The 26,168-nt window shown below is 42.7% G+C and overlaps 5 protein-coding genes across 12 annotated transcripts in view; 3 read left to right on the forward strand and 2 right to left on the reverse strand.

The window, feature by feature from the left end:
• Positions 1 to 4,184: 4,184 nt before the first annotated feature.
• uri1 (URI1 prefoldin like chaperone) lies at positions 4,185 to 11,489 on the reverse strand. The gene is made up of 11 exons (XM_035642616.2): positions 11,011 to 11,489; positions 9,697 to 9,731; positions 8,113 to 8,191; positions 7,774 to 7,909; positions 6,674 to 6,765; positions 6,528 to 6,591; positions 6,231 to 6,426; positions 5,890 to 6,133; positions 5,648 to 5,796; positions 5,307 to 5,547; positions 4,185 to 4,973 (listed from the first exon to the last, which is right to left on the reverse strand). Exons 1-11 carry the CDS (start codon positions 11,080 to 11,082, stop codon positions 4,785 to 4,787), a joined length of 1,497 nt encoding a protein of 498 aa, XP_035498509.2. The 5' UTR covers positions 11,083 to 11,489; the 3' UTR covers positions 4,185 to 4,784.
• Positions 11,490 to 13,591: 2,102 nt separating this feature from the next.
• Positions 13,592 to 16,504, forward strand: zgc:112052 (protein C19orf12 homolog). Of its 2 annotated transcripts, XM_035642621.2 has the most exons (4): positions 13,592 to 13,714; positions 14,377 to 14,551; positions 14,725 to 14,993; positions 16,047 to 16,504. In XM_035642621.2, exons 2-3 carry the CDS (start codon positions 14,392 to 14,394, stop codon positions 14,988 to 14,990), a joined length of 426 nt encoding a protein of 141 aa, XP_035498514.1. In that variant the 5' UTR covers positions 13,592 to 13,714; positions 14,377 to 14,391; the 3' UTR covers positions 14,991 to 14,993; positions 16,047 to 16,504. The 2 variants fall into 2 exon arrangements, with proteins under 2 accessions (XP_035498514.1, XP_035498513.1); XM_035642620.2 differs by lacking the exon at positions 16,047 to 16,504 and having other exon boundaries at positions 14,725 to 15,531.
• Position 16,505: 1 nt separating this feature from the next.
• LOC118315370 (cytochrome b-c1 complex subunit Rieske, mitochondrial) lies at positions 16,506 to 18,402 on the reverse strand. The gene is made up of 2 exons (XM_035642619.2): positions 18,182 to 18,402; positions 16,506 to 17,228 (listed from the first exon to the last, which is right to left on the reverse strand). The coding sequence occupies exons 1-2, from the start codon at positions 18,291 to 18,293 to the stop codon at positions 16,618 to 16,620; spliced, it is 723 nt and encodes a 240-aa protein (XP_035498512.2). The 5' UTR covers positions 18,294 to 18,402; the 3' UTR covers positions 16,506 to 16,617.
• A 251-nt stretch (positions 18,403 to 18,653) lies between these two features.
• Positions 18,654 to 22,989, forward strand: rxylt1 (ribitol xylosyltransferase 1). The gene is made up of 6 exons (XM_035642617.2): positions 18,654 to 18,885; positions 19,060 to 19,245; positions 20,067 to 20,169; positions 20,310 to 20,624; positions 20,753 to 20,923; positions 21,964 to 22,989. The coding sequence occupies exons 1-6, from the start codon at positions 18,738 to 18,740 to the stop codon at positions 22,364 to 22,366; spliced, it is 1,326 nt and encodes a 441-aa protein (XP_035498510.2). The 5' UTR covers positions 18,654 to 18,737; the 3' UTR covers positions 22,367 to 22,989.
• Positions 22,990 to 23,139: 150 nt separating this feature from the next.
• Positions 23,140 to 26,168, forward strand: part of srgap1a (SLIT-ROBO Rho GTPase activating protein 1a) — a 73,161-nt gene continuing 70,132 nt past the window's right edge. For 5 of the 7 annotated variants that reach the window (XM_035642607.2, XM_035642608.2, XM_035642609.2 and 2 more), the window contains exon 1: positions 23,140 to 24,565. In XM_035642607.2, coding sequence (XP_035498500.1) covers positions 24,502 to 24,565 — 64 coding nt within the window. In that variant the 5' untranslated portion in view covers positions 23,140 to 24,501. The remainder of the gene's footprint in view (positions 24,566 to 26,168) is intronic. The other 2 variants (XM_035642605.2, XM_035642606.2) reach the window with 2 other exon arrangements.

Consider the following 26,168-nt stretch of genomic DNA (forward strand, 5'->3'; position numbering starts at 1 on the left):
TGCAGAGGGTGAGGGGTGGCTTTGAGAGGAGCTGTGCCAGTCTGTACAGGTGACAATAAAAAAAAAAGAAAAAGGAAAAAGGAAGGTTACATTATCCAAAAGCCTCGCCTCCGCAGAGATTGTTTTACAGCAGTGAGAGGTGCAACTTTAAGAAAAATACCTGTCAAGGGTGCAACTGATTTTAAAAAACCACTCAATGAAACATTAGGTACATTGTGATGTACAGACACTGTTGCACTGGTGGGTGCATGTGGTGTGTGTGTGAATATATATATATATATATATATATATATATTCCTTTTTTTCATTATTGGATTACTTATGGGATTTTTGGCTCTAAATTTAGATGAAATTAAAAGAAGACATCCATATGTGGCTCAATATGAAATGACGTCAAGTCGTCATTTTGGAACATGTTCATGCTCTGCTTCCTCACACACAACACACACACACACACACACACACAAACACGCAGGAAACGCACACACTTGCTGTTTCCCTACATTCCTTTGAAATGACTGTTGCCAATTTCTCTCTTTTTGCAGTAAAAGTATCCTGACATGAACGTCCCATTTATAGTCGTCTTACTTTTTCACCCCAAGAAAAAGAAAGGGAGAGAGAGAAGAAGAAGAAGAAGAAGAACAGTGATTGGCGGTGGTGGGGGAAACGCGTATCGGCTTATCAGTTATCACCAATCGCCAGGAAACTTAAAACTCACACACTTTCCACATGTAACTTGGCTCAAATCATCTTGGACGCGGCGGGTTTGTGTGACCTTACCTGGCGAAGTGGAGGAGTCGGCGGAGGAGCGGAGCCGCGGACAGCTGGAGTTCAGCGGAGACGTCGAACTGGATGGATGACTGCTGACTGACTGACTGACTGACGGACCTCCCGCTTTTCACACGCTTTGTCACAAACGCCCCGCTCCACGGTCGAGCGCAGACCTCCCCACTTGACCTCGCGCTCTTCTCCCTGAGCACTGAACAAAAACACAAAGGGGGGAGGAAGAAAAAAAAAAGGCGCTAGAATGGATTTTACGCGGAGCGAAGGCTGCGGTGCGCGTTGCCCTGTTAGTACTTCCAGTTGAGGAAAGAGGGCAATGAAATCTTATTGAAAAAAAAAGAGAAAAAAAAACGTGCTGGGGATACTTCGACATGTCCTGAAGCCGAATGTCTCCCTCATCTGGCCGCCGGTGTGCAAGTGTAACAGAGTGGCACCGCCGTGCGTAAAAATGTGCGCCGGCGTCTCCGGGACGCCGACACCATGTGCGTCAATCCCCTCCTCTCTTGAGCTGCGTGCGTTGTGGAAGTGTTACGTGGTGTCAAATTCGTTGAGGTGATTATTAAGAGTAGCACTTTTTGTGTTCTTGGAAAAAGAAACCCCTGTGAACCGCGTCCAGGTCCTTTAACCTGCTCGTCACATTCGTCAAATATCCAGTCGTATATGCAGTATGGGTGGTAGCAGCTGCTTCTTCTTTCTTTTTGGACACGGTGTCTGGTTCTTTTTTTTGGGGGGCATGTAAGAGGATAAAAAGGATGACGATACCTCAGCGATCCATCATTTCAGTTGCCCCCCTCGTGCCTTCACGTCTCACTGCTACAGTCCATCCATCTGACCGTCTCCACACATTCCAGCGCATAATCAGAAATCAATAACGAAGCAAAATCAACAACATGGAAGACACCAATACAGCAACAGGTCATTGGTTTTTGGTGTTATGGTGAGGAATATGCTGTAAATTTTATATATATATATATATATATATATATATATATATATATATATATATATATATATATATATACACACACACACACACACACACACACAGGGACAGGTTCTCATTTCGGTGATTTATTTTTTCTGCTTTTCCTGTATTGGAAATTTGAAACATCTATAAACTTCTGCCTACTTTCAAAGGTGGTAACATGACGACCAAAGCTGCAACTATATTATTAATGCATCTTTCAAGATCTCCTCAATTTACTAATGATTGCTCTATTAAACATTGGAAAATAATGAAATAATAATAACACAGTTCCAAACTGGTGTCTTTACATTACTATATAGTTTTGTCTGACTGGTATTGTAAAAGATCTTTAATTTGATATAAGACAAGTGAAGAGAAACGTGCTCTTATAAAGAGTTAGTATAAAAACATTCCAACTTGTAAGTGACTTTTTGGGGGGGGGGGGGGGGGGTGGTGAATGGGCCTATTAAGTTTTCTTTTCTTTTCATTTTTTTGACAGGGAGAGCCAACGCAAAAGTGTTTCAATTTGTCGCCCTCTGAATTTTCTCCCACTGGATTGAGCAGAGCTGCGATGACACCGTGGATCATCGGAACATTTGTTTCTCTCCTGTGACTTCCACCTGAGGTTCATTAGCGGGGATGAGTGAGGAATGGAAACCTGTTCCCTCTCACAGGCCGTTGGTGTAAAGGACGTAGGTACAAGACGTTTGGATCCTGAATATCATACATTCAAATGGCGGCCAAGCAGAGACAGGGGCTGCTGTTTAATACATTTGTCTGACATTTGGAGCTAAGCGTTAACTATGCTCTCCTCCCTCTCAGGCCCGAGCACCTGTCCGGACAACAATACCTGCTCGAGTCCTTCATCACACAACTCTTAAAATCCCTCCTAATCCCAAGAAATTGAGATTTTGCGTGTGTTGCAGGCCCATTACATAGTTTTGCGCGCTAGATTTTCTTTGAAATAGTTCCGCTGTGTTCCGGCGTATACCTTCACGGCTTAACCTACATAAGTCCACTGATCTGTGTCTCACCAACACAACGCCAGCATGTTGAGCATTGCCTAATCTGTCTCATGCTACCTGGATTTTCATATTGGGAGAAATAATCCTGATGAAGGGGAGCCGGGGGAGGGGGGGCTAGAGTCACCTCAGGACCCGTTCAAAAGCTTCTTATCAGAGACCTGCACTCCCACTATTTAACTAAAAGAGTGGTGATAGCCCCTTCAACTCACAAGCCGCAGCTTTAATTATAAAGCTACTTGCGGGCGAGATGAAGTGCAGTGGTGTGTGCGAGTTGCCCCCTTCTTAAAAATCAAACAATCCACAAACAGTATAAACTCTTGGTCCACAATTTGTGGCCTTTTCACATCCACGCTAAAACACTTTTCCTCCTCGTATTAATCTGGCCCCTGAAAGTGAGTCCAAACTTTCACTGGTGTAACTTAAACTGTATAAATAAAAATATATAAACCACTTATGTCAAATCTTGGATCATCCTTAACAGTTGATTAACCTGTTAGGATTTAAATGCACTCACCACAATGATCATTAAAATACCACGAATATGAGCCCAAAGTAATAAACAACATCTAAACTATTTTCTGAGTGCCGAGGTACTTACTCAAGTATTTCCATAACAGAAAAAAGCAGGAGTGTCTAGTTCAGGCGCCTCGTGTTCCAGATGTCTACGAGCTGTTGAAGCAGAGACATTTTTAAACTCTTAACTACTCAGATGATTTTATTGAACTCTTCAAATCCAAAAAAAAATTCAAATACAAGTTCATATGGCAGAACTTTATTCTTTTTCCTAGCTGATGTCCCATTAATCATCTCACAACTGCCCCGATTTATCTCTTGACCTTTTTGAGGAACCACTGAACTGAAACTACTTAACTGTACATTTTGATCATAATTACCTAAGTGTTTTTTTTTTTTTTTTACCAGAGTTACATTTTGAGAAGTATTTTTTACATTGTTGTTGGTGCTAAGTAAGTTAAATATTCCTTCATCACTGCACTTCACACTTAAAAATAATAATAATAATCTGTGTATCAATTCAGATTTAGACAAACATTTGTTTGGTTGTGTTTACAATTTTGATGAAATATTATTATTAGAAAGTTTGGTTGCAATGTATATAGGTTGTTGCTTAGCTTGGCTCTTCAATTTTTAAACATACAGCAGGAAATTCACAAGGAGTAAGAATCATTTTTAAAAAAAAAGAAGAAATGAGCTCAGTCGTTGTCTGGAGATAGCTGGTGATAGGAGCAAAGATGTGTTACTATTGCACATTATTAATATTAGAGTAATATTTAAATATTTTTAAACATCTGAGAAAACAATTCCAATCCAATCCCGATTCAAATAATTAGATATAAAATAAATAGCTGTCGGCAGAACATAATGAAAAACAAAATCCCTCAACAACTACGTTTTTGTAGCCAAAATCATTTATTTTCCTTTTAGTTTCTATTGAGGATAATCTTTTCTTCTTTTTTTTGTCGTTACATAAAGCTCATCACAAAGGAATACGTACATTCATTAGGCAGGTCAAGAGAAGGTCAAATGAAAGCTAGAGCAGACTTTAATGATCATTAGTTGAAAATGTAAAAGAAAACCTAAACAAGGCAGCTCGTCCTATGGCAGATTAGATTTATACCTAAACTGGCAACAGCATGGATCAACAGACGGGTAAATATGTGACAGAAAGCAATCGGTTTTAACCGAGTCGAACAGAATGACTGACGATTGCAAAGAGCAACGTATCCCGTAGTACAAGATAAGCAAAAGAGACTGCAGCACCTAGTGTTTGGAGCACGTTGAAAAGGACCTAAAACCCATGAGGCTGATTTGTGAACGTTAACATTAACGGAGCAGTCACATTTAATGATAACAGCAGCCCTGTGTGCTTAGAGGTGAAACGGGGTAAAGCGCGAGAGACAGAAGGGAAGAGGAAGTATTGTCCAGTAGAAAAGGGGGAGAAAAAAGAAGAAGATGTTATCGTAAAATAGTGATATTTGCTCATCAAAAAGTCACGTCTGCTGCAACCGGGCAGCCTTAAACTTCGACACCTTCTTGGGGGCCGGCGGGGGCGGCGCGACGTCGGGCGCCACCTCCTCCTGCCTCCTCTCCAGTATGGTCGGCAGGGCCGGCGGAATGATGGTCAGGTGGGGGAGAGATGAAGGCATCGGGTCCTTTTCTACCACCGTACCTGAAAAGGCCTGGGGGGGAGGGAGGGAGAGAGGGAGAGAGAGAGAGAGAGATGTTTTCATGCTGGGTTTTTCTTGTTCACACCGTCTACTGTGACTGACACTTAGTGAATGTTTGACCACAGGCTGCTCCCAGTTTAACTTAAAGATGCTTCGGTGGGATTGTTGTTATGCTCTCATTAAGGGATGAGAGGCTCAGAGGTGTCATTTTCATAAACTGTCTCACAGCACAGGTAGCCTGCCGAGTCTTCCGCGCGTTAATTGAGATTGAAGACCACACGAAGAGGCTTTGTGTCTGTTGATCTGCAAGGCTACAAGTCCAACAACAACAGACAATCGTTTTACCTCGAATCTGCTGGCCGGGTGCAGCGGCACCGCCGTCGGACTGTCCTCCTCCGTGATGCCGTCGCTGGTGTCGCTGTGCGTCGCCTCGTCGTGGCTGACGCTGCGTCCGATCACCCGGCGCTCGTCGAAGTCGGCCGCGCTGCTCTCGCTCGTGTCGCTGCACACGCTGTTCTCGCGGCTCCGCGACTTTAGGATGGACTTCCTGGGGAAGGGCTCCCCGTTCTTCACGTCCACGAACAACCTGAGGCGAGCAACGATCGTCCGGTGTCACTATAGCAACCGAACAATAATGCTTCTGGGTTCTGATTTACTGATGAGGTCCCACTGTGTGTTGTCTTTACCTGTAAATGTCTGCTGGTGTGGTGATTTTGTGAAGTTCGTGATGCGAGTGCCCGTTGTGTCCGTTTTTCTTTTTCCTTTTTGAGTGTTCCTTCTGCTCTTTCCTTTCACTGAACTTCAGGGTGGTGTTCTTTCCCGTGTTTATCCTCACCTGAAGCAAAACACAAGACAAAGTCACCAAAAATTAATTAAATGGAAGAATTGACAGTGATCAGGAAAACATATAATATCCGATCACTCTGACCTTCTTGGGTTCAACTGTGTGAGAGAAGAAAATGGTAGGCAAACAGTTGCCTTCTTGTTCCTCATCATCATCATGTTCCTGCTCCTTCCGCTCCACACTTGGCTGCGGTTTACCGTGAGGTGCCGCGGAGGTCCAGCTCGGCTTCAGACTCACTCCTGCGTCATCTCCGGCAGCATCATGTCCTTCCTTCTCCTCCTCCTCTGAGGAGGATGATGTGTCTTCACCGTTCATATTAAAAGATAATCTGCAGGAAAATTAAAGTCCACGAATTCAGTTTCTTACTCGGAAATATTCAGAGACAAAAAAAGAAAAGAAACTCCCGCGTGTGCTCGTGTGTGTACCTGTCCTGCTCATCCTGTAGCTCTTCCAGTTTCTCCAGTTCATCCAGTCTGGCCCACAGCTCTTCCTCGCTCACGATGCCCTTTCCGCTCCCTCCATATCCGCTCTCTCCATCGTTCTCCTCGTCCTCCTCTTTCAGATCCAATATGGCGTCCAGCCTGGGCTTAGAATTTGGTTTGAGAGCTAATCTCTGTCTCCCTGTTACAGCGGACAAAAAAGAACGGCTAAATGTTAATCTGAGTTTGGTGCAGAACCCACGGATGGGTTAAAGAGAGGTCAGAGGAAATGCTGACAGATACCTTTGGTGATGGCAGTGTCATCTGGTCTGACATCTTCTCTGATGTCGACATAGTCCTCTTTGCTCTAAAGAGCAAGCAAAATCAATACATTTAGGCCCCATTTATGCTTGATGCAAAGTATCATAAGTAAGGTCAAATTAACTCACGCCTGAGATTTTTTCCAAATCCTTCACAAACCCAACTCTGGCTTCAAAGTTTTTCATCGTCTTGGTTAGATCGTCAGATTCACTCTTTACGTCTGTTGAAAAAGAAAAAAAAGAGCATTTACATCAAAATCCAAAAGAGTTGTATTCAGACTGACCATTGTGAAAAAAAATGGCTGCAGCCTAAAAGGGGATTTTCAATCAAACATTTAATGTAACAATGACAACCAGCTGCAAAGGAGTTAAAACCCAAAACAAGTTGGAGCGGAAATAAAAACTGCAAAATGATGACACAAACAGTTCATAATATCTTCTGCCCTGAATACTACTCCGGATCATTAAATCTTCACAACAATTAAGCCCTTTTTGCTAATGGCAGCAGAGGGCCCGTGTTTCCATGGCAATCGGGAGCCCCTCCAGTCAGTGCATCAACTGGAAGTGAGGAAAGGTCAAACACAGAAGGCCTGACAACTTAGCCGCTGTCTGACACATTTCAGCTAGCCGTGTTTGTATTACAGCACTTAGCTCTGTAATAGCGGGGTGGGCCGGGTCAGGGGATGGGAGGCGCAGGGGGGAGGAGGGGAGCGGGAGGGGGGGGGGGGGGGGGGCAGACGGCTGCGGATGCGGCTGTGGAAGCACATTTCTGCTTCACTAAACACCCTAATAATGTTAACACATCAGAGATCGTTACTTTGGTTCCCGTTTGACTTGATGTGAGATTTTCATTTACAACCGAGGCACCGACTGTGTCGACCTGTAGCGTAGCAAGTGCAAAAGGTTACACAGCGATTGAGTGATGCAGCTTGTTGCAACCCTGTGAAATAAGGAGGCAAACATCTCACATCACAATCAGCGGTTAAAAACTGTGCTAAATGTACAGTTTATTCGCAAAGCGTAGATATAAACAACAGTCTCTCCTGCAGTTATGTGCAGAATCATTAGCACAGCTGAAAGCAAGTGTGTCCCCGTCAGCGTTCAGACGTCTAAACTCGATGCAGCTACGCCCTCTGGTGGACGAAGACCCGCACTGTTAAAAAAATCGACAAAGCCATTTGCTTGTTCGGGGGACATGAAGAAGAATAAAACAAACAAACAAGACTCACGTTTCATCCTGTGATCGACGATTTTCTGAGCCTGCTTGGCAGAACACTTGGCGAACCAGTTGTCGCCGAGCAACACCGTGAGCTCGTTGGTGTGCACCAGCTTCCCGGGCATGAAGGCCAGAGGACCGAACGGCACCTGTTCACAGCGCAGTGGACGGAGGAGGAAGAGCAGCACGAAAGAGGAATGAAGGAAACAAAGCAGGTGGAAGAAAAGACAAAAAAATTAACACTTTCCGTGTCAGTCTTTAAAAGACACACACTCCTTCAAAATTAAGAATATTAGCCCAGCTTTGTTTTCTTTCGTGTGCCTTTTAAAAGGAAAACAAGGTTAGCACTCACCATGATGTCATAAGACAGTTGATCTGGAAGAGTTTTGAGACGATCATTCAGGGCCTCGTAGTCACCAGACAGCTTCTCCCTGCAAAATCAAAATGCATTCACAAAGACGTTAAGGCCAAGTTGAAGTCATCGTCGTTAAATGTGGTTTTGTTTGACAGCGGTGGAGCGTCGGGGAAGCACAGATTTCTCTGTCAGGGGAGACGTGAAAGAACCGAAACGTCCCTCAGGGTGTTGTCGTTGGTCGTTTGTATATATTTGTGGATGAACAATGTAGAACTTCAGAGTGACAAGTTACAAAAAAGCTTGTGATGGCTTCTTCCTTGCAGAATAAAACACATAAACATGTGTAGTTACTCTGAACCTGTCAGTCTCTTTAATCAAAGCAGTTTGCAAGCAGAGCTTCGTGTGTGCCATGTCCTTAAAACAGAGCTCTTCACGTCCGCACAACTTCCAGGATTTTATTTTTTGTGGGCAGAAGAAAGTGCTGTGCATCCTAAGAGCTCTTAATGCGGCAGCCTAATAAATATCTGATGCTTTCCCAACTATTTGCTGTGGAGTGTTGTTCCATTTTCAGGCTCCTGAAAGGAAATCATTTTTAAAAAAAATATAACTTCCCATGTCCTTTTTAATAAAACTATATTTTGATAATCGATAATTAACTGTTGCAGCTCTATGTAATTGTAATCAGTGATACAGATAGTCACCCACTGCATTTAAAAAAAAAAAAAAAAATTATGTGAATACTGAAGTGAAGTTACACTTAAAGCTCAGCAGCAGGAAAAAGTAATGAAAACATAACGATGGCTGAATTCCATCTATTGCGTCAGTTGCCTGTATATGTCAGCTCACTGTCACACTGTCACATCTCACGTGAACATCTGAACAAAACACAGCCATTATTAAATATTAAAAGTGACACGCGCTTCTCCTGTTGTAACAAATTAAAAATATCTGTTAAAGGAACATGGCTGCACTCGGTGTGATGATGTCAAACAAATTCTGACCATAGCCACTGCCCCGACCTGAGTCTGAGAAGAGGTCTAATGGAGTGCCACGGACTGCAATATAACTTTATTGTTCACAAAGGTGTATAATTGCCTTTAGGCCCATGCGGCAATTCATTACTGCAAACCACTGTATCGGTGTGCAGGGCCTTTAAAGCTGCCGCTGTGCCGAACTACGCTCCTCTCCCTCACCACCACCGCCACCGACTGCGTTTGGGAAGCGACACACAATTATGGTGCACTTGAAACAAAATGCATGTGATTGGTCAGAGAGTACGTCTATTTTGTTGATTTCGACCAATGTGTGCGCTTTAAATGCAATGTTGCACTAATCTGATATTACCTAGAATCCTGCTTGATTCACTGGAAGCCAAACTCAAGGTGATTGTTACAGAAGCAAACAGACGCACAGACCAATGACAGAGAGGAGAGTGGACGATGAGTGGATATTGATTTCATTTCCTTTTCCAAATCAGCTGTATCCAAAGATAATGGATTACTCACAGCATGTGTGTGTATGTGTGTGTGAAAAGCATACAATCACAGTGCAACTGCAAAAAAAATTGTACATGAGACTCACCAGTGTTGGATCCGACTTTCACAGTCTTTCACCACCTGTTTTTTAGGATAACATATTCAGGTTAATATGAATAATGCTTAAAAAAATAAATGCAATTCACAGTCGTATCTGAGAGAATCCCATATCTTAAAATGGATCACAAAGAACGATATATATGAGCAATTCATAAACATCTTGTGATTAGTGCTTTACTTAGTTTACCGATACCGCAAATAATAATAATACTCACCATTATTTGAAGAGCACTTTTCAAAATGTGTGATTACAAACACGCAGCTAAACAAAACAGTCCAATCGTTGGGTTTAAAAGATAACAAATAAAAAACAAATGGGAGTAAAGATACCTTATAATAAAATACAGTTCAAATAAAATGAAAACTCAAGTAAAATCTGTAAAAACTCGACTTATAGAGGGATTCAAAAGAGATCACTGACTTATCTGACCGGATTTCCGACTACTGAGCTTCACACAATAGAGATAAACATAAGTTAGAGAACTATCAGCAGAATCAAACCACATCAGGGAGGCGTGAGAGGAAAAGTAAACAGCTGTCAGATCTGCATCCAAATGGTCGAACATGTGCACAGAGTCATAGTGATGCATGTTGGAGGCACGAACAGCTCATGTGCAAACATAAGGACATGTACCAGAAATGATTTCGGGATCGAACCTGGCGACTGTTGATCAGTCAGAGGATGGAGCAGAGTTACAGTGCGCTGATTACAGTTTGAGCTGTGTCTTCACACAGATTCGTAAAAGAACAGAAAGTGAAACTACAGTAAAAAAAAAAAAACTTTCATCATCATCTCGATTTCCCTTTTATTGATCTTGGTGTTTGTGTGTTTATAAAAGATGGGGGGGGAGGAGGAGGAGGAGGAGGGGTTGCCATGGAAGTTGTTGCTAGCCAGCTCGCCCTCCATTAGCTTAGCTAGCTGGTTTGCTAATTCGTTTAAAAACGTTCGTTTTAAAAACAAATAAATGAATAGACAAAAGGCCCAGTTTAGTGTGGTCACTTTGTTCCTATGCGGAATCAAAGGGAGTGAAGAAGAGTGAACAGAAGGTGCAACGAGGAAACGAAGTGAAACACACTTTGAAGAAGTTCAAGAACATGTGAGTGACCGTGAGGCGGAAGGAAGGCGGAAGCTTCTGGAAAAAAAAAAAAGAAAAAAAAAGACGGAGCAGTCGAAAGCAACATACTCACAACTTCCTGGTGCACAGACGTGTGCATTATATTATTACAAAATTTAAAGAAAATAAAAAATCATATTGCTTGCTGGCAACGTGACGACACGAGCGAGCGCGGGCACGTTTACCTTCTCGTGTTCCTCCCGGAGCCTGGACGCTCCGCCGAGGTCCCCCACGACCACTCGACCCTCTTCAGCCATTGTCAACCCGCGTGCACAGCGCGAATGTGTCGGTGTGTGTGTGCGTGTGCGTGCGCGTGTGTTTTCCTGTCGCTTTTCTCCTTCTCGGCCCCGGACGGAGCTCAGGGGTTACTGTGAGTCCTAAAGAAGTGTTTATGAATGCAGCAGCGGCTGCTCCTGCGAGCCGTTGTGCTCGTGCTCATCAACGGGGCAGCGATGGTGATCCGCACTCTCGGAGGTGGTCTCATTTCACACTCGCATTTCACGACTTCTGCATGATCTCCAGGGAAAAAACAAAAAACAAACAAATATATCCACGGGGGGGTTTTCAAATATTCCACAATCAGCAAATTATTCCTCAGTCACTCTCGCTGCGCCACCATGCAAACCCCTCGGTCCGACCGCCAAGCCACCGGGAGTAACAAAGGTACTTCCGGTCGGAATATTCAAAATAAAATAACACCATTGGTGAACCGAAGTTTATTATTATTATTATTATTATTATTATTATTATTATTATTATTATTAAAATAGTAGCATAGAAGACAAGGGAGAACTTTCTCAGCACATACTAGTTTAAATATTCAAATTCTTTATTGGTCCATAACTTCCGGTGTTACAGCAGCCTGCATCAGTCACATGACACACTTTACAAAATATGATATATAAGAAAAACAAATATAAAATGTTAATGAATGTGATGAAAAATATAAGAACTGCAAAACTATATAAGTGTAAGGTATATGAATACAAACAATGTACATAATCTTATTGCAAGTGTGCAAGCACCATGGTAACAAGAAAGTAACAGGAAGGTGCAAATGTGGCCCTAAAAAAAGGACAATCTAGAAAAAAATAGCTGTCTTCTGTAAAAGGTTGGCAGTCTGTGTATCTATCTATCTATCTATCTGTATGTCTATCTATCTATCTATCTATCTATCTATCTATAAATCTATCCATCTATCTCTCTGTCTATTCATCTATCTATCAATCTATCTATCCAGCTATCAGTCAGGTTTCAAACTTTTATTTTGAAGAGTACAAATGGTCATTTCCGTTTTTCAGCCATTTAAATGAAACTTGACCCATTTGTCCTTCCGTGTGTCCCGGTGTACTCTGGGTAAAGTGTGGACGATTGGATCTATGTAAACAGTTAAACAGTTGACACACTGGAGCTCCAGCAGGATAAATCCTGCGGCGATCATCGGACAAGTCTCACACGCACAACAACCTAAATCCTCAACCTTGCACATGTGACATGGAGGATCTGCCTCTAACTGCACGACCATCGTGGTTACACACGATGACAACACAACACAGACACACCTGTACAACAACACACACATTGACATCTGCAGAGATATGATGTGCTCAGGCGGGGAGGTTTTGATGAACAAGTTTTGTTTCGAAAATTTATATAATGCCATCTGTGGTGTCAGCCCCCCTTTTGCCAGACGCTCATTGGCTGTCTTTGTTGCATTCAATTGTAGTCGGAAATTTCATGTTTAGCAGTTGTCACAATAGCAAATTATACACACTGGGGAAAAATAAATAATTAAAAGTGCAAAAACATTCTCCTGCTTGAAACGTAGCAAACAATGATGTCTGATAAAGCAACCTTACATCCCCTATACTACTACAAGAACATGTTCATGACTCCTGCTTAACAAGGAGAATTTAAAGGGCAAAGAAAAAAAAACCCTGCAAAGCTTGTATATAATTGGGAAACATTTGACAAGCAAACTTGTAATGGACACTTTGCATATTATATTATTTTACTAAGATCTGTATAATATATGTATTACTTATAAACAAACCTCCTGTTTGCACTGCACTGTTTGCACCATTAGATGTTGCACATCTTGTATATATATTTTAAAGTGTTGAAGTATTATTATTTCATGCATGTATTTTCTTTTGGTTTTGTATATATTCTGTTTTCTCTTCCTTGTATTGTTTTATTTTTATATTGCTGCTGGTGTCTCCGAGAGCTACCACTCTAAATTTCGCTGTTCACTTATAATAAAGCCTCTTATGTCTTGTGTCTTATCACAACCTACCTGCCCTTGTTTTATGATTTTATGATGAATGCTGGTGATACGACGTGGAATGTGGTTGACTGTGTATGTGTGTGTTTTCTGTGTATACGACTGTGTGCAATACTGTTTTCTTTAAGCACCGCCGGGAGGGGCATTAGCAATCTCGTTGTATTCATTGTAATGTAATGACACTAAAGGCTTCTTATCTTTTATCTTCTTATCTTTCACTTTGAATGCCTTGTTGCTGAAGTATGCCACACAAATAAAATTTGCTGCTGCTAGTATTATAAGAACAAATTGTCCTTATTCACTTATGGATGAATAAGTATGTATACACGTTTTAAAAACGTAAGCAAAAATCTGATTAACAGGTAACACTAACCTTTAAAATTCGTTGGTCGTATTTGTATGTACATATTGAAGAGGAGAGAAATTTCGAGTGTCCCTGAACGCAGCACTCTTCTTTTTTGTTTGTTTCCCATAAAGCATTGCGGCCACAGTCATGCGAGCTCAAAAGTCAGAGGTAGCATTACAATAACAGACCGCAGCTTATGTATTAAAATCATTTAAAAAAAGGCTCAACAGTTATTGATGAGGATTTAATAACCCATAAGGTACGTGATCGGCTCTTCTGCAGTTATTCCAGCAACATTTAAATGGTTGTTAATATGTAGGAGAGTGTTTATAGTTAATACTCATGGCATCGTTAGCTTATGCCTCTGTGCTTTCTGATGCAATCCGGCATCTGTGGATAATTTCTTGTAGAAAATATATTAGTCTTCAGCAGTATCATGTGTAGTGTTTTTTCTCTTTAAACATGCACAATGTGTGTCAGTTTATTTTAACTGACTATTATTTTGTAATATATATATATATAAAATATATATATAATTTTTGATTTATTATTCTATTGGTGTATTGCTTTTAGAGCTACAATAGTTAATCGATTAGTAATTGACTACTAAATTGATCGCCAAATATTTTGATGATCGATTTATCGGTTCAAGTAGTGTTTATGCAAAAACTGAAAAAATTCTAGGATTTCAGTTTCTTAAATGTGAATATTTTCTTGATTCTTTGCTCCTTTGTGACAGTAAAACAAAACATCATCTTGGGGTTTGGGGAAACACGATCGACCATTTTTATGGACCAAACAACTAATAGATTAATCTGGAAAATAATCCTCAGATTAACTGATAATGGAGATAATCGGTAGTTGTTATATTGCTGGATCTTAAAGTTGCCATTTCTGTTTCGTCTCTCCTCATAATTATAGAACCTGGTTCCCAGTATGTGTCATCGAGTCAATGATGTCATGAAGCTGTGCTGCGAGTTATCTGCCAATCAGCAAATCCAGACCACGGTGAAAGGCTCGGGGAAGGGGGCAGCAGCGGCCGGAGGGCTGGCCTTTGCTGGAGGGTTGGTCGGGGGTCCTCTGGGTATTGCTGTGGGTAAGTTGAATGCTCCTCTAACTTGTCTTTGCGATTATCATGACTCATTTGGAATTACCCTGTGTTTACTGCACTGTTATCACAAAAGCAAAAGCTTTATCAGAGATGTGACTCTTGGACCGATCAATACTGTTACTTAGATTCACAAGGTCGAACCCCTTCCCCTCCTGCAGGCGGTGCCGTCGGAGGCCTCCTGGGCTGCTGGCTGACCAGTGGACAATTCAAACCGCTGCCTCAGATCATCATGGAGCTCAGTCCCCAGCAGCAGCAGAAGCTCTACGCTGATCTCATGCTCGTCCTGGGGGACGTTCAGTGGACAGATCTGGTGCAGCTGTCTGCTTTGGTGATGGGCAACGCCGCCCTGAAGCAGCAGGTGACCGCCGCCCTGCTCGGGTATATCACCAAGGAGCTCCAGGCGGAGGTGCACTACGTGGATTAGGGGGTGGGTGTGTGTGTGTGTGTGTGTGTGTGTGAAACAATGGAGAAGTCTTTGACAATAATGTGAACAATTTTTTTATGAAGCCAGAAAGACCCTTAACTGAAGGTGAAATCACATTCACAGCAACGGGTGTCACTGGCTAAAAAGCAGGTTTGCAAATTATTATAAATTAAAACAGCTGTTTATCTGGGATAACATACTGACGGGCGGCCACTTCTCAGTTAAAGAAATCATTTATTTATTATGGCTCTGATGATCGTGGCTGGTTTTAAATGTTACTCTGGATTGACTACTCAAATGATGTGAACAGCACACTCATATTTAAATGCAGAGGATTGTGTACAAAATGAGTGGCAACTGTTCAGAAGTGAAATATTTTTGATTTGATGTGAATTCAGCAAGTTTACATTTTTTTTATTTGTGTACAGCATATTGTATTGTCATCACATTGGGTCAGTTCAAACTATTAATTGCTTTCAGCAATTAAAAATTCTTAGTTACACTGTTTGCTCCTGCCATTATAAAAGTGTAACCTATGAAATTCTGACTTTCACTTTATTTTTTTTGATTTTGATCCCCCATATGTGCCTCTATATTCTATATTGCTATGAAAGGACCTGGCAGTTGTTAAGCACTACAAGTCAACAAAGTAGAATTCTGGCTTGTAAAATAGATCATTTTATCATCATTATTATAATCAGTTATTTAAGCATTTATTTTCTGTCCTCAAAATGTTGTTTGTGTCATGCTGTGTAACTTAATATTATTATAGGTGAAATAGTGTTGCTTAATGGTACAGATGGTGTGATGTGAGAGAAAATGACCATGTCAAGGTTAAAGCTAGCGGGAAGCTAGAGTGAACCAAAGACATCAAGCTTAATGGTCCAGGACAACTGGAGAGAAAGTACTAAATAATACAGTTGGATTACTCTGAAAGGGAATTTAGTTCTGACCCGTATTTCAGAATATCATGAAGCAACCAATTTAAATCTATTCGTAACTTTTGGTCTGGGGTCATCTGCTTCCACTCCCTGCTCTTGTTTTTTCATCCCACAGGAGCCCCTTGCAGGGACCATGAGGATAGATGAATCTGTTGGGAGTGTCACCAAAGAAACTGATGATTTCTGATCATGACATTCTGACACACTTAAGTGGGGCACACACAAGTCTGTGTCAGACCCACATAAGTCTGTGTCCCTGATGTTAGATCCGGTTAACCAACATAGCTCTGGGTTAAATGCGAGGTGATGCCTTTGTGCAAAAACTGTCACCTTACCAACCGCCGCTTGTGAGCAACTGACATACAAAATAAGAGAAAATGGACACCTGGTACCTATAATTTACACAGATCAGGGAAACACTACCCAAGTTAAATCTGACCTACACTTTTAAAAACAGAGCTTTTACAGTTTGCTGGAGTTTCTTTTTGTGAGTGAAACCCCTTGTGTTCACACGATTGCACTAATTGTCTGTGAATGACAGAGACAATAAAAATCATAATAGCAGAAAAAAAAGTTGGATATATCTCTTTATTAGTACAATTACATATTTGTCAACCCTCCCCATCTCTTTCGCAGCGCCATTTAAAAATACATTACAGAGAGAAACAGTGACAGAGCTCCAGTATTTATCCAACAATGACAGTGTCATCGTCGGGGAACTCATAGAAGGGAACCTCCAGGTTCAGAGGAGCTGGTCCCTTTCTAATTCTTCCTGAAGCGTCGTAGTGGGAGCCGTGGCAGGGACAGTAGTATCCTCCGAAGTCTCCAGCGTTGGCGATGGGCACGCAACCAAGATGGGTGCACACGCCAAGGACGATGACCCAGCTGGGGTTCTGCACTCTATCCTTGTCGTGCTGGGGGTCACGCAGCTCCCCCAGGTTCACGGCAGCCTCCGTGGCGATTTCCTTCTCTGTGCGGTGGCGCACGAACAGGGGCTTTCCTCTCCACTTGAAGGTCATGTTTTTGCCCTCGGGGATGTCACCCAGCTTGATCTCAATCTTGGACAAGGCCAGGACATCGGCTGACGCACTCATGGATGTGACAAACTGGGAGACCACCGTCTTGGCCGCATAGACGCCCAGCACAGTAGAAGCTCCAGTGACGAGGTAGGAGAACACCCTTCTTTCCTCGCTGCTACCCTGGGACGACTTTTTGGGGTCAGTGACCTCGGTGCGGCGGTAGTCTGAAAAGTCAGGAATCTTGACGTCCGTGTGGCCAAGACGGATGCCTCCAGGAGCTGGAAATCAGACATATGATGCAGTGTTTACAGAAAGAGGCAACATATGGATGGGTAAATAGGGAATTATATAATTTTTTTACAAAAAAAAGTAATAAATGCCACATATCACCTTTCAAAACGTCATCCATTTTGTTCATTTTCAACATATCACACTCCATCCTCCCTTTCAAGGCTATAGTTCTAATACTCATCATTAATACAAAACAATCATTTCATAAAAAAAAAAAACAATGTATGGAAAAGGTACGTTTTTTTAACATGATCAACGTGTGGTTTAAAGACGAGTTGAGAACCAATCCATACACCAAAATATTTAATTGTTCCTATATTCAGAAGAGATCTGCCGTCATTACAGGGTTGGGGGGGGGGGGGGGTTACAAATGTAATCACGTCATCATATTTGTTGCAGATGACCTTTTGTCACCTGGCCGAATACGACACATGGCAAATGTGACCAGAATACTCGCACAAACTCACAACAGTCCCTATGACTGTACAGCTTCAGGATGTTCTGATTCACACACATTATTATTATTATTTGTCCAACGCAGGTACAGTATTTCACACATGCCAGTATAGTTGTTTACTACGATCTGTATTTATTGGGCCCTACATTTAGGCTGAAAGGGGTGGAGTGCGGTGTTTGGATCACGAATCTTGAACCCATGACATCTCACACGAATATTTATCAGATTTGATTTTGCCCAGTGTTGACCCTTTAAGATCACAGGTTTATATTTACACCACCAGCACATTGGCTATTTCCTGTTAGCCGCGGTAAGTTGCTAGCAGTAGCTTAACGTTGCAGCCAATGATGCTTGGCCAAAAACATACATGGACTTTTACAAAACAAATCAAAACAACTCATCGTTAATATGTCAATATGTCGACTTTTACGGTCCCACTACGCAGTTGGCTAACGCTGACAGCCAGACGTCATTCGCCCTTACCGGCAGCAGGCACCAGCTCCTTGGCTCTCGTGAGAACCAAACTTTTCACCGCGTGGTTCGTTGTCCTCAAGAAGGAGGTAAGGACCCCGGAGCGGGCGACTACGGACATCATCTCTGCCCCCGAAATAAAACCCTTTCACCCCGCAGTTGGGGATACGACCTTGCGTGCGTGCTTGTGTGAATATTATGTGTCTCACTCTGATCTGCTGTACCAGAAACTAGCTCCGCCCTAAGAAACGTTCCGTTTTACATACATGCCTGAACGAAGTGCCCCGTCAGTTCCCTTTCCTAATATATCGCGTAATTGTATAATTATATCGTTTAAAATAATGCCAAACTTATTAAATACATTATCATCGTTTAAATAATGAGAATGTATGAGCTAAAAATTTAAAAATAAAACAAAAATGTCAAATTAAAATTATTTTTGTACAGGCATTTCTCTAAGTCAGCTGTATCGACTGGTCCTCGTGATGTAAACAAGGGTCCTCTCGCGGAATACGGTGACGGGGCTACACAATGGTGACCTGAGAGAAAGAAAAAACGAAAGGAAAAAATGAAAATACCAAAAAGAAAACTATTCCTTCTTATTATTTTTGCTTATGTGGCGTTTTCACTCTATGCAGCGTACAATGTCTTCTTCAGCACCAAAGTCATCTCCCGCGTTCACAGGGTGGTGAAGAAAGAGACAGGAGTGCCCTCGGGTAAATCCAACGAACACGAACCGTTGTCCGGCGCCTATCGCAGAAAAAAACAAACCAGGAAATGGCTAAAGTCCTCATAGACTGATAGTTAGAAACTATTGTGTTTTCTTCTCCGTGGTGGCTGTCTGAAATGCGTGTTCATGAGAGGAATGGAATTGTGTCATGTGTCTGCAGGTGTCAGGGACGGCGGGGGAGTCGCTCCTTTCTTCGCCGAGGATTGGAATCCGTGGGAGGATGAACAGGTGGAGTACAACTCGGCTCTGGTCAAAAAGAGGGAGGCCTTCAAACAGCACATGGGTCGAATCGACAGGAGCAAACCCCAGAGATACAAGGTCCAGGTCTGGGGGAAAGCTGCCATAGGTGAGCGGCGCTTTTCTGCAAGACATACAGTGACTGGACAATACAATAGTGCAGCTGCACGATTCAAAACCTTTATAAACAACGAAATACGGAGAGGAAGTGTGATGAAAAACTCATATAGTGCAACCAGGATGTCATGTTTAATGTTTCATTGAGTGTTGTATTAAACATAATACCACATTAAAAATTGCTCATATATAAGTTACAGGCAATACATTTCTCTTTTATGGAATGCAGTAACATTTGTCCAACAGATAAGAAGATAAAGGTATATTTAAAAACCTGGGATTTTTTTTTAATAACTGACTCATACAGCAGCAACATCAGTTTTAATCCTGGGCTGCATTCACACATTTACAGATGCTATAAATTAGTGTATATATTATATATATATATGTGTGTGTGTGTGTGTGTGTGTTTGTGTGTGTGTGACCATGAAATAAATTGTCCAGATTACTCGCAATAGTCAGGGTGCCTCTGGAAAACAGATGAAATGTTTACAGGGTAAAACAAAAAGCATAATAATAACTCAACCATTGTTCATAAACAAAAAAATAACACTAATATTATTATTATTATTATTATTTTTGTTTATTTATTTGTTTGTTCATATATTCATGTCCAGAATCAAAACAAGTATTTTCTACCATACTTTCTGTAGGCCAGAAGTAAAGAATAGAAGATGTAGTAGTAAATCTAATTTGTGTGAATTTAAAGTATACCACATTAAAAGAGCAAATATAATATATATATATATATATATTATATTTGCTCTTTTAATTCCAGTAGCAAATTGTGTTCAACATTTCTTTTCTCCTCAGGACTTTACCTTTGGGAACATATTCTAGAAGGACCCCTCAACCCTACTGACAAGGTAGCGCAATGGAGAGAAGGGGAGTTGCAGTCAGGAAAAATTGATTTCAGGTAAAAAAAAAAACCCAACCAACCATAAATTCGCAGCCCCTGACAAATACACCTTGCTAAATAACAACCGCTGAAGGAGGCAGAAACCCATCATATTGATTTGTTTCTCCTCCGTCCCCTCTTACCTTTTTCGTCTTTAGTTTTTACACAGGTCCTGCTGTGGTCCAGGGCCATGTCCCTGTGGACATGAACAGCCTGGTTTTGGTTCTGAATGGTCGCGAGCAACAGAAGGTCACTTACTCCACGCGGTGGCTGGAGCACGTCCAGGCTCTGGTTCAGTCCCGAGCCGTGCTGCACGTGGCCGTGGTCCTGTTGGGCAACGAGCACTGCAACAACGCCTGGATCGGCCCCTACTTAAAGAGAAACGGTGGCTTCGTGGACCTGCTGTTTCTTGTGTATGACAGCCCCTGGGTCAATGACAAAGATGTCTTCCAATGGCCTCTCGGCGTTGCTACGTACGTCATCATCCTTTAGTAGTCATGTGTGTGTTAGTGTGTGTGCATCAGCATCACTACATTACACTGTTTTTAAGTGATTGCCATGGTCTAACACATTGCTCTGTTTTTTGCTTTTCTCTGTGCAGATATAGGCAGTTTCCTTTGATCAGGCCTAATACCCAATTGATTACCTCCAACAGACCATACCTCTGCAATTTCCTAGGAACTGTGTACAAAAATTCCTCCAGAGAAACACTCATGCAGGTGCTGAAACAGTCAGATCTCGATAAGGAATGCATCACCACTGCCAGGGAGAAGTGAGTCATCATTCACTGTTTGAGTACTTGTTTAGGATGGATATGGAAGAGTAAACGTGTCAGTTATATTGTTTTATTGACAGACTGATGATGATGATAACATTCATGTAAAGAACATCTTCTAGTGTGTCCCATTTAACAAAATATTATTGGTTATAAACCTATTCTTATCGGTTGAAACAGCTCAGGCATGTTGTTGAGTTTTAGTGCTACAGTTGAACTTAAGCTGTCGATTGTATTCGAGGCCCCTGAGACACTGGAAAGTACGCTTACCTGAATATCTTACAAGAGATAAGATAAGATAGGTACTTTATTGCAAATGGGGAATCCAGTGTTACAGCAGCAGGTATCACACAACACACCTTACAAAATATACAATATATACAAAAAAAACAATGGAAAAATTGGAAAAAAAATGTAAGGATAAGGAAAATAAATATAAAGAATTTACTTGAAATAGTGCAGTATGTGCAATCTGTTACAAGTCATGTGTAGAAGATCATGGTAACCTGAAGGTGCCATGTGCCGGGATTAGTGTTTAAACAAGAGTCCAGAGTCTCTCTCCTGTCAGACAGAGGTGAGGTGTTATAAAGTCTTAGGGCTTGTGACAGGAAATATTTCCTACAACGGTCCTCGTGACAGCGAAGCTAAACGACTTCAAGGAGAAAATAAATAAAAAGGAAATTCCTTTGTGTTTTACACGGGCTGTGTTTCTTTGCTAAGCTGCACTGGTCAGTTTGAAAAAAAGAATGTCCTCACAGATTGTAAGGCTGCTTCTCTCTTGAGCAGTGTTTTTACAGAATGTAGAGAGCTGCAGTTAATTTTGTGTCGTTGACCACGTTTTATTCCTCCATGCGGCACATCATACCCTTTGAGAATCTTTTCCTGATAAGCTTTGTGTGATGTCAATGCTTGATTTTTTTTGTGGTTATTTAAAACACAGACTTTGTATTGTTTTGTTCTCAACTTATGAGTGGAATTGAGGTGAGATAACTGCTACAAGACAGAGTAACTTAAGTATCCTCCCCTCCTTTCTTAAGGTGGCTCCCTCAGGAGACAGCAGACAGCCTGAGACGCTACAAGACAGCTCTGGCCCAGAGCGAGCTCACTCTCTGCCCAGTCGGGATCAACACAGAGTGCTACCGCATCTACGAAGCGTGCTCCTACGGCTCAGTGCCTGTGGTGGAGGACGTGCTGACGCCGGGCACCTGCGCGGCGGGGCCCAGCTCCCCGCTGCGTCTCCTCAAGGCCGCGGGGGCGCCCTTCATCTTCCTCAGTGACTGGAAGGAACTGCCGGCCATCTTGGAGAGGGAGAGGGCGATGAGTCAGGAGCAGAGGGTGGACAGGAGGAGGCGGCTGCTGGAGTGGTACGCCAGTTTCCGTCAGCAGATGAAGGAGCGGTTCTCTGACGTCATCGAGGAGGCCTTTTTCAAAAGCGGCTGACTCTGGTGCTCGATTAACAAAACCTTTCAAATATTAACAGGGATATTTACATTTAAAATAGTGTGGAGAAATGTGATGTACTACTGGAATAGTGAGCCTGGTGATGTTCAGTGTAATGCCCGCGCAGGTTATTATAAAAACACTTATGTATATAGTTCAGTTTGTAACTTGCCAACACTAATTGGTTCAAGTCCTGTAAGGGGGGACTCTGTGACATTACTATATATTTATTACTTAAATGTTTACAATTGTGACATGTCCAGACATTTGGAGAACATGAACAATTAGCTGCCTTGAAATTTTGCATTATTTGAATATGTTTTATATATCTCTGTTTGTACGTGCTTGATATTGTGATTTTGAGGAAGCACTAAACATTTGGAATGAGACGGTTATGTGGTTTTAGATATTGTTTGAAAAATGGTACATGAATGTATTTTGTATCGTGAGCAGCTCGGTTATGGACGTTCTTTGTGAGGCATGTGTCACTTTTGGAGTTAAAACCTAAAAGATAATAATATTTGGTCTTATATTTTTCAGTTATTAGCTGCATGGATACATTTTTTTTTTAGATGGTGCAATAAAAATAAAATGGAGTGCTGTCCTGAAGAGAAGTCAGTGGATGGGCTTGTCCTGTGCTTTCATTTATCCCTGCAGGGGGCGCTGTTCACCAGTTATTTTTCTATAATTGTTTTGTTTACTAAAATGTGACGCTAAAGCCTTTTGAATGATGGAAGAAACTAAAAACATCTGACTTTACAAAATGAACAGACAAAATATTGTGTAATGGAGAAAAAAAACAAAAAAGTGTCTTCAAAGTTAGTTTTTGGGGGCTTTAAACTCAAATGGATTTATTTGCTGCCTGTTTGGAATATGCAATTCATAACATGTTAAAATAGAAGTATCATAAATTACTTTTAGGGACACACACCTGTATGAGATGTTGTGTGAATGCCTATGGTTATTGTAGTTATGGTGCTCTTGATATTAGTTCAACTGGACCTTGATCGGCCCTGTGCAACTCTGGGACCCCCTTGAATATTTTATACCCCACCTGGCATGACACATGGGTGTCTGTATCTTTACAGAAGATATCCTATCTATGGAATGTTGATGTTCTTACGTTATTTATTTGAATTTGGATTAAATGCTTAAGTGTTGAAAGTCTACAGTCATTATTTATGATGGAGACATTTAAAAAAAAAAAAAAAAAGCTCTTTGATTTGGGAGGAGGCGTGTCACTCCACTGATGTCCACTAGCTGTGTGTGTGTGTGTGTGTGTGTGTGTGTGTGTGTGTGTGTCCCTCCCTCTGCCTCCCTTCCTCTCTCCCGGCTGCAGTCGGCCGGCCCTGTCTGCCTCTGAGCCTGCTGGGAGTTTTGCGTGTGTGTGGTGCGTGTGTGTGTGTGGTGTGTGTGTGTGTGGTGCGTGTGTGTGCGTGCGTGTCGGGGGTGGGGGGGTGGTAGAAGGAGAAGCCGTCGAGGGACAGTCAGCAAGCAGCAGCCAGGGGGGGAAGTGTGTGTGAGTGTGTCTCTCCCAAACTGGAAAAGCATTAAAAAAAAACGGACAACTACACGCGCGCGCCATTCAACCCGACTTTTACGCGCTTCCGGACCGGACGCGTTGTTGTTGGCACAACTTTTACGGGGAGCTGTGAAAAAGACCCCCCCGCCACGGAGACCCTGAAACTCTGATTTTTTCTCTCCCCCGTCTTCTTCGGTGGTAGCAGCAGCAGCAGCAGCGCTGTGGCGCCGCGCGCACCGCTCCGACAGTCGAGTGGAGTCGTTGGTCGGAGCAGGAGTTGCGCATTGGCCCCGCTGCGTATCCACGGGGAAGAGGAACAATGAAGGACTGACCCGTTTCCCTCTCTCTTCCCCCGAAGTGGCGCCTGTTGCACAGTCGGATCCTCGTTGATTTCGACTCGCACCTCATCGTCTTCAGTCTATGTTCTTTCTTTTTTCTCCCCCCTCCCCACGACTCTTTCCGTCCGTCCGCCTGTGGTGTGGGATGCGTCGGCTGCTGCTGTAGGATCGACCCCCCCCCCCCATCCCCAAAAACCAGCTTGTTGACAAATAGTTGTTTTGTCCTCCCTCACAAGAAGTTTACTACAAGCTTCGGACGCAGGAAGTTTGGAAAAATGTCCTCGCCGAGGTTCAAAAAGGATAAAGAGATAATCGTGGAGTACGAGAGTCAAGTGAAAGGTAAGAGGGGAACGGAGGGGGGGGGGTGTCTCGGCTGCTCCATCGTGACACAGCCGGTCCCAAGGTGTGTTACATTACACACCAGGACAAGTTGGTTTTATAGGACTACTAACTTCACAAATGAATGAGACGTGACCACGGGCTCCATGCGCAATGTCCCCGCGTCCGTGTGTCTGCAGCAGCCCACGGGCGGCGTGGAGTTCATTTGCGAAAGAAGAAGATTGCTAATTGAGTTCTCTTCTGGTCTTTTGTGTGATGGTGTAGTTTTGCACGTGAAGAGCCTCCTGTGAAGTGAGAGAGATCACTATCTCCAACCCCCCCAGACACACACACACACACACACACACACACACACACAAGGTGCAGCTCCAGGCTACATCAAAGATAATCTGCTCAGCTTGTAATTGTCCAATCAGGTAATGGACGTTGTATCTGCAGAAAAAAACCCACATGTTGCTGTTGCTATAGCTACTTGGTCTGGTGGTTTTTATTTTTTATTTTTTTTAAATATCAGGTTAAAAAACATTCCTTTGAACAACCTGTTACTGTTGAGGGTCGATGTGAGACTTTTATTGTTGTTGTTGTTGTTGTTGTTGTGGAATTATTTCAGGAAGAAGAAGAGCACAAGTTCAGTCAGCGGCACTCGTGTGTCAATATTAAGTGTGTTGTAGTGCAGCAACTTGTGATTATTTTCCCCATTAATCGATCGGTTGTTTGGTCCATAAAATGGTGAAAAGTGCCGAGCGTGTTACCCATAACTCCAAATATGTTCAGTTTACTCTCAAAGAGAATTTTGACTTTTTTCATAAAAGCTACTTGAACCAATCGATTATTAAAATAGTTGGTGATTAATTTATTAATCGTTGAACCGTTGCAGCTCTATGCTCAGAGGCACCTCAGAATAACTGTTTGCTTATGCTTGGATACCTTGGGGGGGTATCCAATTCCCTTTCTGATGTCTCTTGATGTCACAAGACCACACACACACACACACACACACACACACACACACACACACTCTCAAGCATACGACTTCCTCGGCGCCTTGGTGATTTAGAGGTGTGCAAAGACACCACAATGATACCACCCTAACCTTCTCCTGTGTCCTCTTGTCTCCTCCTCTAAGCGCCCCCCTGTGCACGCAGAGCCGAGCCGAGGTAGTTTGCTCCCAGGAAAAGCCCGGCACAGGGGAAGAGGCAGCAGTATGGTTGCTCCAGGGTAACCATGGGGATTTGGCCCCGGGCCAACCAGCTCTGTTCTTCAGTCCATGTGAGCGTGCTGAAATACCACCTATTCACGTCCCCGTATCCAACCTTAAATCGACAGAAAAGTGTGTGTGGGGGGGGGTGTTTAGCAGGGGTCGTGGGGTGTCGGGGGAGAGAGAGGGGACCGCTGCTCGCCGGAGGAGCTACAGGACCGCATGTGGCCGAAACACAAGTTCTCATTTGCGAGGAATGTTCGGCGCCCCCTTTTCTTCCCCTCCGCGAGAGTGACTAAGGGCTTTCAGCCGATAATAGAGGATGATGCACCGTCATAGGGGGATGCTGAATAGGGGATTACGAAGCCTCCCGTTTGTCATGCACAACCCAGCGGGGCAATAACA

This window comes from Scophthalmus maximus, chromosome 7 (genome assembly GCF_022379125.1).
Source record: "Scophthalmus maximus strain ysfricsl-2021 chromosome 7, ASM2237912v1, whole genome shotgun sequence".
Taxonomy (NCBI): domain Eukaryota; kingdom Metazoa; phylum Chordata; class Actinopteri; order Pleuronectiformes; family Scophthalmidae; genus Scophthalmus; species Scophthalmus maximus.